A 16,973-nucleotide genomic window follows, 5' to 3' on the forward strand; every position below is an offset into this window, starting at 1 on the left:
TATTAACCATGGTTAGTAGGATTATAGACCAAACTTCCTCAATAAGATGAGATTTGTTAGAGTTCTGTTTAAAACAACAAAAAATAGTATATTAAATAGAACAAAATGCCTTTTTCTCCTTCTCCTAAGTGTATACCCCTACAATTATTTTGTCTTGAGTATACTCTCCAGGATACCCCAATTATATAAAGTAACCAGCACTTCATTTAAAATAAATCCTGAATGAGGTAAATGTTTCCAGTAAATATAAACTTAAACACAATGTTTAAGGGAAAAATGTAATAATAGCATTTTGGTTACATTTCAGAATGTGAGGATGAATCATTTTAGCTAACGATTCAAATTTACTCAGTTAATTCAACCTTAAAAAATAAGATACTTCTTATATCTACTTAACATCAAGTGGTCATGATACACTGTCCAAAAGAAGAGGGGAAAGATGAGTGCTGGAGATGAGGTGGCAGAACACGGCTTTCTTAGAACTGGCCAATCAATTCCAGGTCATCTGTTTTGCTGTTGCTATAGGGACCTTATGAATCACGACTTCTCCCTACTCTCCATCATTTAGAGAACTGAATCACGTATGAAAAAGATACTGAAAACATTAACTTCCAGTAAAAATATATACAGTAAAAAATTTGATGTTATTATAGTTAATTATATATTCTCACCCACCTCAGCTTAGTAAATTAAAAAGTTTTGCCACTGGAGAAACATACACAGAATTAGCTACATAGCCACTCTCCAAAACTGTCCCTCACATCAGTCCTGAATGTTAAATCCACTGTATCTTTAAAAGTCTGAAGAACTTTCAAACAATGTTTTTATTTACTGTGATACCCAAATAGATGCATCTTTGTGTATAATGTTTACCATGATTACTTACAGAAAGCAATTTAACCTCAGAACCAAGTTAGATATATTATAAATTTAAGGCATGTCTCTTATTCTAAGTTCACAATAAAGAATCCTCATCTGAATATTTAACAGTGAAGTGTCATGATGTCTATAACTTACTTTCAAATGGGATTCAGAAAAAGAATAAATATATGTGTAGTATAAATATAACTTGTGTAAATATTGGAGAGAAAGCAAATATGGCAAATGTTATCAATGCTGGAGGTTATATGGCTATTCAAAGAAGTTTTTCAATTTTTCTGTGAAAAATTTCAAAGTAAAAGGTTGGGGGAACAGAAATCCTTCACTGACTCCTACTTGTCCTAGGTTTTAGTAATTACCCTGAATATGCACGTCCAGTCCTTTCCTTTTTGCCTCAAGACCTTTCTACCTTTGCTTAGAGAAACTTACAGAATTATGTTAGGTCTTTTAACAAAAATCATCAACTCTAGCAAAGTACGCTTCAAGGCTGGTATCAGTGAAACTGTTTTACCTGAAAGTTAACATCTTCTTTCTTAAATATTAGTGCTCGAACTTCATCAGGATCTCCATTAAATATAGCTTGCACCAGTGAGGGCTAAAATACAAGAGAGTAATAAAAACATTAATCACACCACAGGGATGATGCTAAAGCTATTTCCACATAACTTTTAAATCTAAGATTTTTCTTCCCTATCACAACAAAAATCACTTGGCTTTGGACACGAACCAAGTTTCATGAAGTCAAATCATATGAAAGTACAAGATTCCTCTGAAATCCCTGGAAAAAAGAGTAGGCCTAATTGAAAAAAAAATCAATTCCACATGACCAAAATTAGGTAGTATTATAACCATAATTAGATTTTATATGAGTGGAAACCTTTTTTTATACAGATGGTAAAAAGAAAGTATCTTCCAAATAAATACAAGTGAGACATCTCAACACATACTTGTAGGACACAGCTCGTCAAACAGGCATTTGACAAGGAGCCCACAGAGGAAGCCTCTTTGAGCAGCTCTGTTCCGGGGACCCGAATAATTTGCATGAGTTAGCATTCCATGTGTAAAGATAAAAATCCAAAGAAAACCTGACAGCTGATGAAAATCATTATTATTCAAAGACCAAAAATTACTATAAATCTGAGTAACATGAAGAAGCAGACACATGCATGTCTAAATGTAACAAGTTCTTAATCAACGATATAGCCTCTCTGATAAGGTAACACATTATACTCTCAAACAAAAAGTTAATTGATAAGGTTTAAAAATAAAATTAAAGATGAAGTCTGATTCTTTTTCTGTAACAGCCCTGCATGTAAATATATAAAATTCACGACAGAGAAGGCTGTGTCTCGGTGTTGCTGACAACAGTCAACTTTCCTAAAACATACAGTTCCTCATACTTGCTACATTAGTTTCTAAAACCACAAAGTAAAAACTGAAACATGGGTGCTATAGCCTACTATCCTCAAATTATTTTTTAAACTCATTTTAAGAGATTAAGAGATAAAGTCTGAAATGTTACCGAAACATCTGAAAAAGTGAAAATAGGAAATGTGTGCATTTATACACAAGTAATATTACATCATACTCACACACCTATATTGCTTTCACTTGAGTTTTTAATGAAACTAGCGGAAATTAATTTGCATTTATTCTTAAAAAATAAAATTTACCCTGCTAGTTCAGTAAAAGATAGTAAACATATAAACTCTCGTATCTTACCAATACATTTCCCGAAGGTGGAGAATGTAGGGATTTATTTTCCTGTGGCAATTTAGAAATGAATGCAGGAGACTCATCTTCTACCTCCTCCAAAACAACAATACACACTCGACTCATTCGTTCTTTTAAAAAGCTGAATTCTAAGCTACGTGGTAAAAGTCACAGTTGGAAGAGCACAAGTAGCTTTTCCTCCTCTTCTGTACAGCACTTAGAATCATCCTCTAAAAAGCACAGCTGGTGTTTTTAAAGTTAACAAGCACTATCAGAAAAACTAAAGCTTAAAATTATAACTACATAACTCCCTAAAAAAAGAAAAAAAAAAACCCCAATTCTATTATTTTCTGTCAGTTAACTGTAAAACTTAGAAGAAATTTCACATCAACATGTCAAGAACTAAAACTGAGTCCGGAATCAGCTCATTTAAAACTATTTTTCCGCTACCAAGATAGTCATATTACTACTCTGTTTTACAGAAATTCACTTGCATAAAAAGATCACTGTTCGGGTGATAGCACCACACACAACAGAATAAGACGAGAAGCAAGTGCTGAGACAGACGGTCACAGCGATGCCCACTCCTGCCTGCAAGGTCATAGTTACCAGCAGCTGGCTTGCTTATCATTGAAAATAAAATATAAAATCTCACTATTCGGTTTCCACTTCTAATTTGTCTTCACTTCTTCAGCTTCGCTGGTTTAATACAGATACTATCCAGAGGAAAAAAAAAAACAAAAAACTATAGCTAGAGCTCTCAAAACGTTGCTCAGAGGTTGACAATTCTTTCTGTGTTTGAGAAAGAAAAAAAACAACACTCTGCATTAATAGCAAAGCTGCAGTACATTTACATGCAATGAGTCAGACCACAAGAGACAATAGGACTCTTGGTACTAGAATACGGCTTGATTAGTCCAGATATTCCATATAAGAGAGGAAAACAGTTAGCTTTATTCCCATCGACAGCACAGGAAAAGCAGAGTGTTCACTGCTCCTCCATCAGGCAGTGGTCTGTGGCTGCTTCAGCGAAAGGGCACAGGCACCAAGCAGACGCGGTGTTAGCGGAGAATCCTAACGGAACAGGCAGGCTGTGAAGGAATTAGAAGGCGTCTGAGCTCAAATTACGGCTTCAGGCTTTTCATTTTTAAAAAAGAGAGGGAGAAAACTCCAGTAGTTTATCATTCCAGTGTTTTCTTTGATCTCCACATGAATGCAGCTTCCATCAAAGAGTCTTCATTCAGAGGAAAAAACAGCAGACTGTGCATCTTCTCTGAGCCAACTACTTTATTCAGTCATCTGCCTCTGTGCCAATATAGTTTCCTTCCACTGTGAAAACCGCTACAGTTTTCCTTTTCAGTCGATTTCAGATGCTTTCCTGTTCCTCATATGATCTTACAAACCGCCACTGACACCTCCAAATGAGTAGTAGGTCCTTAAAAACCAGAGAACCTCAGGATCGGCCCCATTGAAGCATTCCAACTGAGCAACACTCTGAAGAGCAAGGACTGCAGAACCGCAGGGTGAAATGCCTAGTAATGCTCACATGTTTCACTTACCAGAGAGCTGAGCTACTGCTCCGGATGTGACTTCCTCTAGCAGGAGAAAAAAACGGTGCGTTTGGACAGCCTTCACAATTAGAAGGTTCATGCCAGTTCTGTGACTAATCCAGATCAAACTAAAAAATTCTATAACTGAAAAATGAGTGCGCTTTTAACATTTTCCACTAAAAGCCACAAGGAAATCTGGTGTACTGCCTCTGCTGACTAACAGTGGTTTTAGCAAGTAAACAATTCCAAACAGTTTAACTGCTTTCGTATGTTGCAATATGGCAAATGTTTAACCCTACAGTGACAGCTGCAGTGAGAATGCAGTGAACCCATGAAAGAACTAGAGATGGAGGAGCATTTCATGAGAACATAAATACCATAAGCCCAAGGTTTTCTGCCTATTTCCTCTAGACCATTTTTAATCTACTAGATGTATGTTATTTTCAAGAATGTAAAGAAGTTTACACAAAAGAAATTTAAGATTTACTAACAACTTGAGTTGTTAAATTCAGTCAACCAAATCATATTTTGAAAGAGAAAAATGAAAACCCCATATTGGAGAAATTCTAATTGTAAAATTCTACTAATCACTTGAATTTCACAAAAGAAATAATACTGTCTTCCCATCTGGATGTGGAACAAAGCCTTAAAATCTGTTGAATAGCTACATAAATCTATTCTTTCAAGTCCTTGGTAGTGAATTATCTATATGCCAAAAAGGTAAAGGGTTAACACAAAGCAAAGAATCTTCTCCCTCCCTATAAAAGTAATTATCCTGAAGCTACAAATAAGTGTCAAAAACAACCAATTTATAATTGGCTTTCTCCATTTCCTCCCCATTTCTTGGTTTTATTCAAGGATGGGGTTATTTTCCCACAGAAAAATGACAAAGAGAATACTATGATTCCGCCTCAATCTTTGTTTTCATCTGTCAACCAGCATTTTTATTAATAAACATAATAGCTATTCCTGTGCTAAATGTTACATTCTCATTTAATATTCACAATGGCCTTGCTATATTCCCATATGTACAGAGAAAAAACAGACTTAGAAATTATTATATCCATAGTTGGCAAATTAGTAAAGCTGTACCTAATTGTAAACACATGCTCTTTCTAATCTACTCTGCTTCCACTGACTATACACATACACTCTCATCAAAGAGTTCTGTGATCTATAACACCAGACTGCAAAAGTGATCTTAGGAGACAAACAATCTCAATGATTGTGAAAAGTTTAGGTAACAAAGTAACATACTATTTACTGCAATAATATTCCCAAACAAGTTATTTTTAAATAGGTTCTTCAGGGCTAATGTTACCTCACACACTTAAGTCAGTTGATTTATCAGAACACTAAAAAAAAAAAAAAAAAAAAAAATCCAGCATAATATAAACAAGAAAGCCAGAATTTAACAACAAAACCCATTATCAATTTATGTAAAAACCTATAATCCTAACGTAACTGTACTAAAATGTGCTAAAAAAATCACTTAGTTATTTTTAAAAATGTAAATGGTTTTCAGTCAAATTAAAGACATGCAAGTATTCTGACATGCATGAAACCACTATAGTAACAATATACTGTCACTGTCAGGGGGCCTCACCCCTCAAACAAAATCTTTTTTTTATACAGACAATTTTAGCTTGTTCTAAAGTCTCCAGTATGTAAGTTCACCTACTTAGACCTAGGCAAGTACATCCTGTTTTCTTGCTCTAGGTTAAATTCCGTACTTTGGTTTTTCCCAAACAGAAAGCAAGCTCCTTGAAGGCAGGGGCTATGTTACATACATATTGTTTCCTCCAATATCTTCCGTCTGTAAATAGTCTCACTGAAATAAATTCTATTATGTCACAAGACTCTGGAATAGAGTGGCAAAAATATGAAAGACAGTGGGGGTAGGATTCATGTATTTTAACCAGTAAACATGGTGGTATTAAAGTGCAGCAAAATGAATGCTGTGTCTCTAGTGGGAGAGCAGCTTAAACCTGTAAGTTGACAGCATATAAAACAATGATACTGAATGACAGTTAAAGCTGTGGGCTCAGCAGTCAGCCTACCTGGAGTTCAGATTCCAAGACAAAGCTGTGTCTTTGAGCAAGCTGCTTTAGTCCTTGAGTCTAAGACTTAGACTTCTGAGAATAATAATCTCCAGAGATGTTCACCTTGGAGACACACTGTAACAGAACAGTGACTGAGAGGATAGGCTCTGTAACCAAACTAATCTAATCCGGCTTCCTACTAAGAAACATAACTGTGTGACCTTGAGCAAGTAAGTTACTTAACATTTCCGTGAATCATTTCAGTATCTATTAAAGAGCTGAACAGAATCTACTTTGTGGTGTTATTAAGAGTAAAGTTTAAAATAAAGATAATAGTATTACTACAGATACTTAGGATAGTTAAAAGATATTCCTTGTGAAACCCTGGATACTGACAACCTGCCCCTACTGGGGAGGTGATTCCGTTTGGGGGTCCGGAGATTCCATCCTGTCACTAAGTCTCTACCCTTTTCAGGCCTCTAGAGAGCCTGCTAGAAACTTGTCCTCACACCCCTGTAACCAGACTAGTGCTTACCAAGTGTTACTGGGGAAGAGAGCAATAAACTGAGGCAAGAGGTTTTTGTATTCCTCCACATTCACTGTATTTCACAGTCTAGGGAAAGAGCAAGAATAAAAAATATTGGCCCATAATACACTAAGTTATTAAAAAAATACTGAAATATTGTATGTTAACAGTGCCATACAGCACTGTTTTACATTTCCTATTGAATATGACAGGCCCCCTAATTTCAAGGAATTCACATCTTAAAGGAAAAGGACACAGGTAAGTGAGAACTGAAAAAACTGCTGTGGTTTAGTCACCAAGTCCTGTTCCGACATTGAGCGACCCCATGGACTGTAGCCCAACTAGGCTCTGTCCATACTGGGCAGGAATACTGGAGGGAGCTGCCGTTTCTTTTTTCAGAGCATCTTCCTGACCCAGGGATGGAGCCCAAGTGTGCTGCACTGGCATGAGGAGTCTCTATCGCTGAGCCATCAAGGGAAGCCACTGAAGAAATCAGGAATGGAGAAAATGAATAGGATGAAAAATTGACAGTAACTGTGCAAATTTAATGCAACAATGGGTTTTTGCCGTTTTCAGTTGAACAATGCAAGAAAATGCTTTTTTTTTCTCTTGAGGCATTTAATTTTTAGGCCATATCAGATTAATTTAATAGGTCAACAATTTCAATGACAACTTCATAATCCTTCCATTCTTTAGATTAAAATGTACCCTCTCAAAAACTTACTCCTACTTTTCACACAGAGTCAATTCATGGAAAAGCTGGCTCAAAATTCTCATTTTACTGATAAAAAGTTTAACATCCTGGAAGATTATTTTTAGTTTCCCCATTTTGTTACAACAGAATTTCTTTTCTTGACATAAATGATTTTTCCTTTCTAAACAGTCAACTCAAAGCTCATCTTATCTCTTAAAAATCCATAAACTCCAGACTGATTATTACAGAATAAAATATTTTATTGAGGGTATGCTAAATGATTACTCTGCACCAAATTAGTCTGAGTATTAAAAAATAAAAGCTTGTGGTAAAAAATGGTGGGTTCAAATTATGTTTCAGAAACACTTCTCACAATCTCTTGAGTTATATGCCTCTTGAGTTATATGCCTCTCCAGTCCATATACTTTGGAAAAAGTCTTGTGAACAGATTTTAAAGCAAGTAGGGTGTGAGGAAGCAGGGTTAGGGGTGAGGTGCAGAGAATCAAGAAACAGTTGCTCTCTAGGCTACCGGTGAGATTTCCGTGTGATTAGCACAGCCACTGCAAAACTGGCACTATATATGTTTTAAATGATGAATTCAAAATTCCTGAAAGAGATCAGATTAAATTCTCCATCTGTAATGTATTGCTCAGCTAGGAAAAGGTCAGTTTTCATTCCAATCCCGAAGAAAGGCAATGCCAAAGAATGCTCAAACTATTGCACAATTGCATTCATCTCATACACTAGTAAAGTAATGCTCAAAATTCTCCAAGCCAGGCTTCAGCAAAACATGAACTGGGAACTTCCAGATGTTCAAGCTGATTTTAGAAAAGGCAGAGGAACCAGAGATCAAATTGTCAACACCTGCTGGATCATTGAAAAAGCAAAAGAGTTCCAGAGAAACATCTATTTCTGCTTTACTAACTATGCCAAAGCCTTTCACTGTGTGGATCACAATAAACTGTGGAAAATTCTGAAAGAGATGGGAATAGCAGACCACTTGACCTGCCTCTTGAGAAACCTGCATGCAGGTCAGGAAGCAACAGTTAGAACTGGACATGGAACAACAGACTGGTTCCAAATTGGGAAAGGAGTACGTCAAGGCTGTATACTGTCACCCTGCTTATTTAACTTATGTGCGGAATACATCATGAGAAATGCTGGGCTGGAAGAACCACAAGCTGGAATCAAGACTGCTGGGAAAACTATCAATAACCTCAGATATGCAGATGACACTGCCCTTACGGCACAAAGTGAAGAAGAACTAAAGAGCCTCTTGATGAAAGTGAAAGAGGAGAGTGAAAAAGTTGGCTTAAAACTCAACATTCAGAAAATGAAGATCATGGCATCTGGTCCCATCACTTCATGGCAAATAGATGGGGAAACAGTGGAAACAGTGTCTGACTATTTTGGGGGGGCTCCAGAATCACTGCAGATGGTGATTGCAGCCATGAAATTAAAAGACGCTTACTCCTTGGAAGAAAAGTTATGACCAACCTAGACAGCATATTAAAAACCAGAGACATTACTTTGTCAACAAAGGTCTGTTAAGTCAAGGCTATGTTGTTCCAGTGGTCATGTATGGATGTGAGAGTTGGACTATAAAGAAAGCTGAGTGCTGAAGAATTGATGCTTTTGAACTGTAGTGTTGGAGAAGACTCTTGAGAGTCCCTTGGACTGCAAGGAGATCCAACCAGTCCATCCTAAAGGAGATCAGTGCTGGGTGTTCATTGCAAGGACTGATGCTGAAGCTGAAACTCCAATATTTTGGCCACCTGATGCGAAGAGCTGACTCATTTGAAAAGATCCTGAGGCTGGGAAACATTGAGGGCAGGAGGAGAAGGGGACGACAGAGGATGAGATGGTTGGATGGCATCATCAACTTGATGGACAAGAGTTTGGGTAAACTCTGGGAGCTGGTGATGGAAAGGGGGGCCTGGCATGTTGCAGTTCATGGGGTCACAAAGAGTTGGACATGACTGAGTGACTGAACTGAACCAATTTTCTAAACGTTTACCCAATCATACTTCTAAAATAGCCAATGTTGTCTGAAGACCTAAAGTGGTTGCAACCTACCAGTACTGTATAATGATAAATAATAAACTATTAACCTTTTCATCTTTAATATTACTATATACTTCATAGTGCTAACAGATTCAGTTCCGTTGCTCAGTTGTGTCCAACTCTTTGTGACCCCATGGACTGTGGCCCAACAGACTTCCCTGTCCATCACCAACTCCTGGAGCTTGCTGAAGCTCATATCCATCAAGTCGGTGATGCCATCCAACCACCTCATCTTCTCTCATTCCCTTCTTTTCCTACCTTCAATCTTTCCCAGAATCAGGGTCTTTTCCAATGTGTTCTTTGCAAAGAACGCATTTTGCACCCGTTTTTGCCACTTTCCATTTAAGTATAACATACAAGTTTTCAGTTAAGTATACTCAGATGACAAAGACAATACCTCCCAGTTTCCCGTTAGCAAGGAGCCACAGGACAAACTTCTAACCAGTATTTTACGTAGAGGTGTCATGTGGCTTCCAGAAAACTTTCTAGAAGAACAAATGGCATATCCATCCTGCTTCCTGGAAGATGAAAGATTGGCCACCATCTTCAACCAAATAAGGACCAGAGACTAGCATAGTGGAAAAGCAGGCTGCAGGGGATCTGGATCCCTGAGGACTCTGTGGGACAGAACTGCCATCAAAGTCCTGGACTGCCTACCTTCTGAAGAGTGGAAGTGTTAGTCGCTCGGTCATATCCCACTCTTTGCAACCCCATGGACTGTAGTCCACCAAGCTCCTCTTTCCATGGAATTCTCCAGGCAAGAACACTGGGGTGGGTATCCAATTCTTCTCCAGGGAATCTTCCTGATCTGGGATCAAACCTAGGTGCTCTGCACTGCAGACAGATTCTTTACTGTCTGAGCCACCAGGGAAGTCCACTTACTTCCTGACTTTTACAGTAGAGAGAAATACTTCTGCCTTGTTTTAAGTCACTGTGATTCTCAGTCTCTTTTCACATGGGGCTGAACCTAACTCCAAATGAGACTCTTATTCTTTCTTTAATCATCAATCATACCCGTCCAGCCCTGTTCTTCTACCATTCATACACCAGTACACGTTATAGCCACTTATATTTTCAGTAAATGAAATGTATTATAAACATTAGCCACAACAAATTTAATAGAAACAATCACTTATATACACTAACTTATAAACACAAGCCACAAAAAATTTAATGGAAACAATAAGTGACCAGAAAACAGCTTAGAGAACAACCCACTGTATTACGCTGTATAAGCAAAGGAAAATCAACAGAGGGAAAATGAAACAAATACTTATCACACATACTCTTGGCTGAACCCTCCACCAACATTGGTGGGTACTATTTTACAATTTATATATCGAATATACAACTGTACATACGATTTGTATATTGTAAACGGAGGCTCAATAACATCCAGTCAGTCAATGACTCATCCATTCATCTGCATTTATTCCTCATCTACTATGTGTTGGGCTTTCTGCTAGGTCAAGAAAACAAAATTGTGAATAAAAAGTCAATCTGTGTTCTAATGAAGCTTACCCACAAATAAATATCTAGATCTAGAAACTGTGACAAACTGTAGAAGGAAAACAGTTCTGGAAGGGAAAGAGCTAAAGGAGGCCCATGCGGTTGGCGCAGCCATTATGAGGGACAAGGGCAGGCGCGGCTGGAGAAACCGCAAACTCAGCTTACCCACGGCTTTGTAAACCCAGTTATAAAGTCTGTGCTTTTTAGAAAACGATTTCATTTCTGTGCTCAGGCCTTTCTCCAGCTGCATGGAGTGGGGGCTGCTCTCTGGTGGCGTGTGGGCTTCTCACTGCAGGGACTCCTCCTGAGGCAGAGGACGGACTCCAGGGAGCTCAGGCTTCAGGAGCCGAGGCACAAAGGCTCAGCAAGTGTGGCTCCCACGTGGGATCTTCCCAGATCGGGATCAAGCCATGTCTCCTGAATTAGCAAGTGGATTCTTCATCACCGAGCAGGTGGACTCTTTACCAAACTTAGCAGGTGGACTCTATCAAACTTTACAACTAAAGTTTGTGGTTTTGATTAAGTGACTGAAAAGTTATTAAAACTTTTACAGCAAGGTTTTCTTTACAAAGATCACCATGGTTTGCTTTAAAAAGATTAAGTGGCTTCAGTGTAGAGAGGACTGGAGTAGAAGAAAGGAAGCCAAAGGCCCAGTTAGGAGACCCCTGCAGCGATCCAGAAGATGAGTGATCTGATCTAGGGTGCTGGGCATGTAAATGGAGCAACAGACACATTTTACAAGTGGGAGCTACTGGCCATGCTAACAAGCTGGATGCAGGAGGGAGGAATCAGGTGGCTTCTGGCTTGGGAGACTAGTGCTAACTAGAGGTCAAGCAGTTTGGGTCTTCTTCAGTTTCTGAATTTATAAAATGGAGACTATGATTTGTTTTATCTTATCTATAGTTCCTTCAAGCTCTCAGTTGGTTTCAAATGTTAACCCAAAGTCTCTTAGAATATACTTTCATGATTTGAAAATGAAGGGTTAACAACCCCAAAGCTGCCTAATGCTAGGTGGGTATAAAAACATTCCTAAAGAATGCTAAGATTTGGTTCAATCCTTCTCAAAGTCCAGTACATTGAAATAATCTAAAAACCTTTTGGCAAGAATACTTTATTCCTAAAGCATTCACTGAAATAACAATACCAAATAATTCAACAAATACCTAAATATTAATATTTCCACCCCATTCTGTATACCACACCAAAGGATCACAAAATGTCATATATCATCATCACCTTCAAAGACCTCAAACAACCTAGTGATTTTTTGGATATGACACCGAAAACACAGACAACGAAAGCAAATATAATCAAGTGGGACTGCATCAAACTAAGACACTTCGAGACAGCAAAGGAAACCACCAACAAATTGAAAAGACAACCTATGTAATGGGAGAAAATATTTGCAATCCATATATCTGTTAAGGGGTTAATATGCAAGATATACAAGGAACTCATGCAACTCAACAGCAAAACAAACAAACAAGCCACACACACACACACAAAAACAAATAACCTGATTTTTAAAATGGGCAAAAAACCCATGTAGGTATTTTTCTCTTTCTTTTTTTAAAGAACGTATTTTTCTAAAGAAAACATACAAATGACCAATGGGTACATGATGTTCTCATGTACATGACATACGGTGCTCAACATCATTGATAACTAGCATTATTCAAAGCAAAACCAAAATGAGATTTCATTTCACCCCTGTTAGGACAGCCAGTACCATAAAGATGAGACAAGTGTTGGCCAGAACATGGGGAAAAGGAAACCCTTTGTACACTGTTGGTGGGAATGTAGACTGGAACAGCTAGTATGAAAACCAGAGGGAGGTTTCTGAAAAAATTAAATATAAAACTACCACAAGATCCCATGATCTCACTTCTAGGTACACATTAAAGGGAAACTAAGCCAGTATCTCAAAGAGTTAGCTCTACTCGATGCAGATACAACGCAGAGCACACCATATTCCTGTACACAATGCTCCATTACTCGCAAAGCCAAGAAACGGGAACAACCTAAGTGTCTACTGACAGAGGAACGCATGAATAGAATGCAGTATATGTGCACGCAATTCAGCTGTAAAAATGGAGGAAACTGCGCCGTTTCCAACAACATGGATGGATCTGAAGGATGTTACAATAAATGAAATAAGCCAGGCACAGAAAAATACTGTGATTCCATTTATATGTGAAATCTTAAAAAGCTGAGAAGCAGAGGGTAGAATGGAGGAAATGAGGTTGGCAGTCAAAGGGTACAAACCTTCAGTTAGAAGATGAATAAATTCTGGGGATCTAACATACAGCCCGGTGACGACCGTTAACCACTATATGAAAGCTCTGAATTTGCTGAGAGTAGATCTTGTGTTATCACAAAAGCAAAAAAAAAGATAACTATGTGGTGAGAGACTTTCTAGTTAACATGTTCAGCTTGACTGTAGTAGCCATTTCATAATGTATATGTATATTTTATTGTCATGTCATAAACCTGAAACAAACACAATCTTTACTTGTCAATTATACCGAAATAAAGCTGGAGGAAAAAAGACCTCATGCGGCCTAAATGAGGTACTAAATGAGGCAGCTACCAGAGGATCAGGGGAAAAAATCAGAGGATTTTTTTCACACAGGAAAAAAACTAACATGTACAAGGTAAGAACCCAAGATAGTAAGAAGCAATATATACAGAAGACTTAAGTTAGAGGTATAGACTATACCCGTCACTAATGCAGTCACTGGTAAGAGTACAGTATATGAACTTATGAACTGTAATTGGTATGTAAAGATACATTCTAACTGCCCACTTTCTTAAAAAACTGATGTTCTTTATAAAGCTATCTATTAGGTTAGTGCAAAAGCGACTGGGTTTCCACCGCTGAACTTTGCTGTTTGATACCAGAACACATTCTTAAATAAATAAAGGTGGTCATGTTACATGTCATTTTAATGCACATTTCTCGCTTTATGATTTTTGCTCATGATTTATTACTTGCTGTTTATTTTATATTCATTTTAGACTATGGAAATGATGTTGCACAAAAAGCACATCTGAGCAATTTTCTTACTGGAGTTCAAAACGGGTCGGAAAGCAGTGGAGACAACTCACATCAATACATTTGGCCCAGGAAGAAGCTTTGCAAAGGAGACGAGAGCCTTGAAGATGAGGAGTGCAGGGGCCGGCCATCAGAAGCTGGCAACAACCGACTGAGAGGATCATCAAAGCTGATCCTCTGCTAACTACAGGAGACGCTGCTGAAGAGCCTCAACGCCGATCACCCTATGGTCGGTTCGGCACTTAAGGCAAACTGGAAAGCTGAAAAAGCTCAAAAAGTGAATGCCTCACATGCTGTGTGCTAAGTCACTTCAGTCATGTCCGACTCTTTGAGATCCAAAGGACACTAGCCCACCAGGCTCCTCTTGGGATTCGTGCCTCGGGCAAAAAAAATCATTGTTTTGAAATGTCATCTCCTCTTATTCTACACAACAACAGTAAACCATTTCTTGATCGGATTGTGACATGCGACCAGAAGTACATTTTATATGACAACCAGTGATGACCAGCTCAGTGCAAAGACAAATTTGCACCAAAAAGAGGTCACGGTCACTGTTTGGTGGTCTGCTGCCCGTCTGATCCACTACAGCTTTCTGAATCCCAGCAAAACCATGACATCTGAAAAGCATGCTCAGCAAATTAATGAGATGCACCAAAAACTGCAACAGCTGCAGCCAGCACTGATCAACAGAAACAGCTCAATTCTTCTCCACAACAATGGCCGGATGGATGCATGTCGCATACCAATACTTCAAAAGTGGAACGAACTGGGCTACGAAGTTTGCCTCATCTGCCATATTCACCTGACCTCTCGCCAACTACCTACCACTTCTTTCTGCATCTCAACAACTTTTTGCAGGGAAAATGCTTCCACAGCCAGGAGAGAGACATATAATTCTTTCCAAGAGTTCGTTGAATCCTGAGGCACTGATTTTTATGCTAAAGGGAAAAAAAAAAATCATTGACAAAAATGTGTTGATTGTAGTGGTTCTTATTTTGATTAATAAAGATGTATTTGAGCCTGGTTATGATGATTTAAATTCAGTCTGAAACGGCAATTACTTTTTTACCAACCTAAACAAATTTCAGTGTTGATAATTTTTTCTCCTTGAATATACCAGAAAGGCCTTCTCAAAGAAACCAACAGTCTTCTAGCTAGAACATTTAATATCAAAACTCATTCTTCATCATATTTCAGAGAAAAACATGTTGAAACACTAAAACTATTTCAGGGTAAAACTATTTATAATGCAAGAACAGAAGTCAGTTACCCAACATGTAGATAATTACCATCTACTAGAAATATAAAGTAAGCCACACAGGTAAATTAAAATTTTCAAGTAAACACATTCTAAAATGGTGAGGCAGGTAAAATTAATTATAATAATACTCTGTTATCAAATATATCCAAAATATTGCATTAACTTGTAGTCAATATAGTTATCAGATGCTTTACTATTAAAACTATCCTCAAAATTTCCTGTGGAGTTTAGAGTTAAAGCCTATCTCAATGAAAACAGCAAACTGTCATTGGAAATAACTGCTCTCTATTCAGATCGCGTAAGTTTACAAAACATGCACTCAAGTTGTTCCAAGCATACTTAAAAGTTTTCCAATAACTAAGACAATTAAACACAAGTAAGAATTTAGTTCCTCAGTTACAGTAGCCAGCCATTTGGCTGATGACGATCAGGTTGCACGACACTGACTTAAACCTATAAGAACCAACTTCAATATGCTATCTACATTACTGTCTAAAGAAAAAGAACACAGCTTTATGGCAGCTCAGAGTCACTAGTACTAATATGCACTGTTCTACAGTAAAATAAACGCCTCAGGAGATAACTGCCTTAGCTGATATTTCCTAAATATTTCTGTCTTAATTTGAATGGCTCACCAGTTCTTTCTTTGTCTCTTATCTCAAAACATAAAAACATCTAATTTTATCACGGTATAAATCTTGGCTTGAAGGCAATAACATACTTTCTTATGAAACAAACTACATGAACTTTATAGGTGCTGTTTTCTTTATTCAGAGGCCTCTTCACATATATTAGTATTCCACATAGAGTTCACAAGCATAACTTAACAAAAATTGGCTAGTCATCAGTCGGCACAGTATTTCTTCAGGTACTTTCACTCTGGCAAAACGTTGTCCACTGGAGAAGGGAACAGTAAATCACTTCAATATTTTTGCCTTGAGAATCCCATGAGAGTATGAAAACACAAAAGATACGACACTGAAACATGAACTCCCCAGGCCGGCAGGTGCCCAATACGCTACTGCAGAGAGCGGTGAGAGTGCTCAGAAAGAATGAGGAGGTGGAACCAAAGTGAAAACAACGCCCAACTGTGGATGTGACTGCTGATGGAACTAAAGTTCGATTGTGTAAAGAACAATACTGCATAGGAACCAGGAATGTTAGGTCCATGAAAGTGAGGTCCATGGAATGTTAGGTAAATTGGAAGTGGTCAAACAGGAGATGGCCAGAGTGAACATTCACATCTTAGGAATCAGTGAACTAAAATGGATCAGAATGGGCAAATTTTATTCAGATGACTTTACATCTACTACTGTGGGCAAGAATCCCTTAGAAGAAACAGTGTAGCCCTCATATGCAACAACGGGGTTCGAAATGCAGTAATTGGGTAAAATTCCAAAAATGACAGAATGGTCTCTGTTCATTTCCAAGGCAAACCATTCAACATCACAGTAATCCAAGTCTGTGCCCCAACCACTAATGCCAAAAAGCTGAAGTTGAACAGTTCTATGAAGACCTACAAGATCTTCTAGAACTAACGCTCAAAAAAAAACGTCCTTTTCATCATAGGGGACTGAAATGCAAAAGTAGAAAGTCAAGAAATACCTGCAATAACAGGCAAGTTTGGCCTTGGAGTACAAAATGAAGCAGATAAAAGGCTAACAGAATATTGCCAAGAGA

At 38.0% G+C, this 16,973-nt stretch overlaps 1 protein-coding gene across 12 annotated transcripts in view; it reads right to left on the reverse strand.

Moving 5' to 3' along the window:
• ANKRD28 (ankyrin repeat domain 28) overlaps window positions 1-16,973 on the reverse strand; it is a 212,977-nt gene that overhangs the window by 121,738 nt on the left and 74,266 nt on the right. For 6 of the 12 annotated variants that reach the window (XM_060396614.1, XM_042238654.1, XM_042238665.1 and 3 more), the window contains one exon: window positions 1,391-1,474. In XM_060396614.1, coding sequence (XP_060252597.1) covers window positions 1,391-1,474 — 84 coding nt within the window. The other 6 variants (XM_060396606.1, XM_042238677.1, XM_004003419.4 and 3 more) reach the window with 3 other exon arrangements.

The sequence above is a fragment of the Ovis aries genome, chromosome 1 (assembly GCF_016772045.2).
Source record: "Ovis aries strain OAR_USU_Benz2616 breed Rambouillet chromosome 1, ARS-UI_Ramb_v3.0, whole genome shotgun sequence".
Lineage (NCBI taxonomy): Eukaryota > Metazoa > Chordata > Mammalia > Artiodactyla > Bovidae > Ovis > Ovis aries.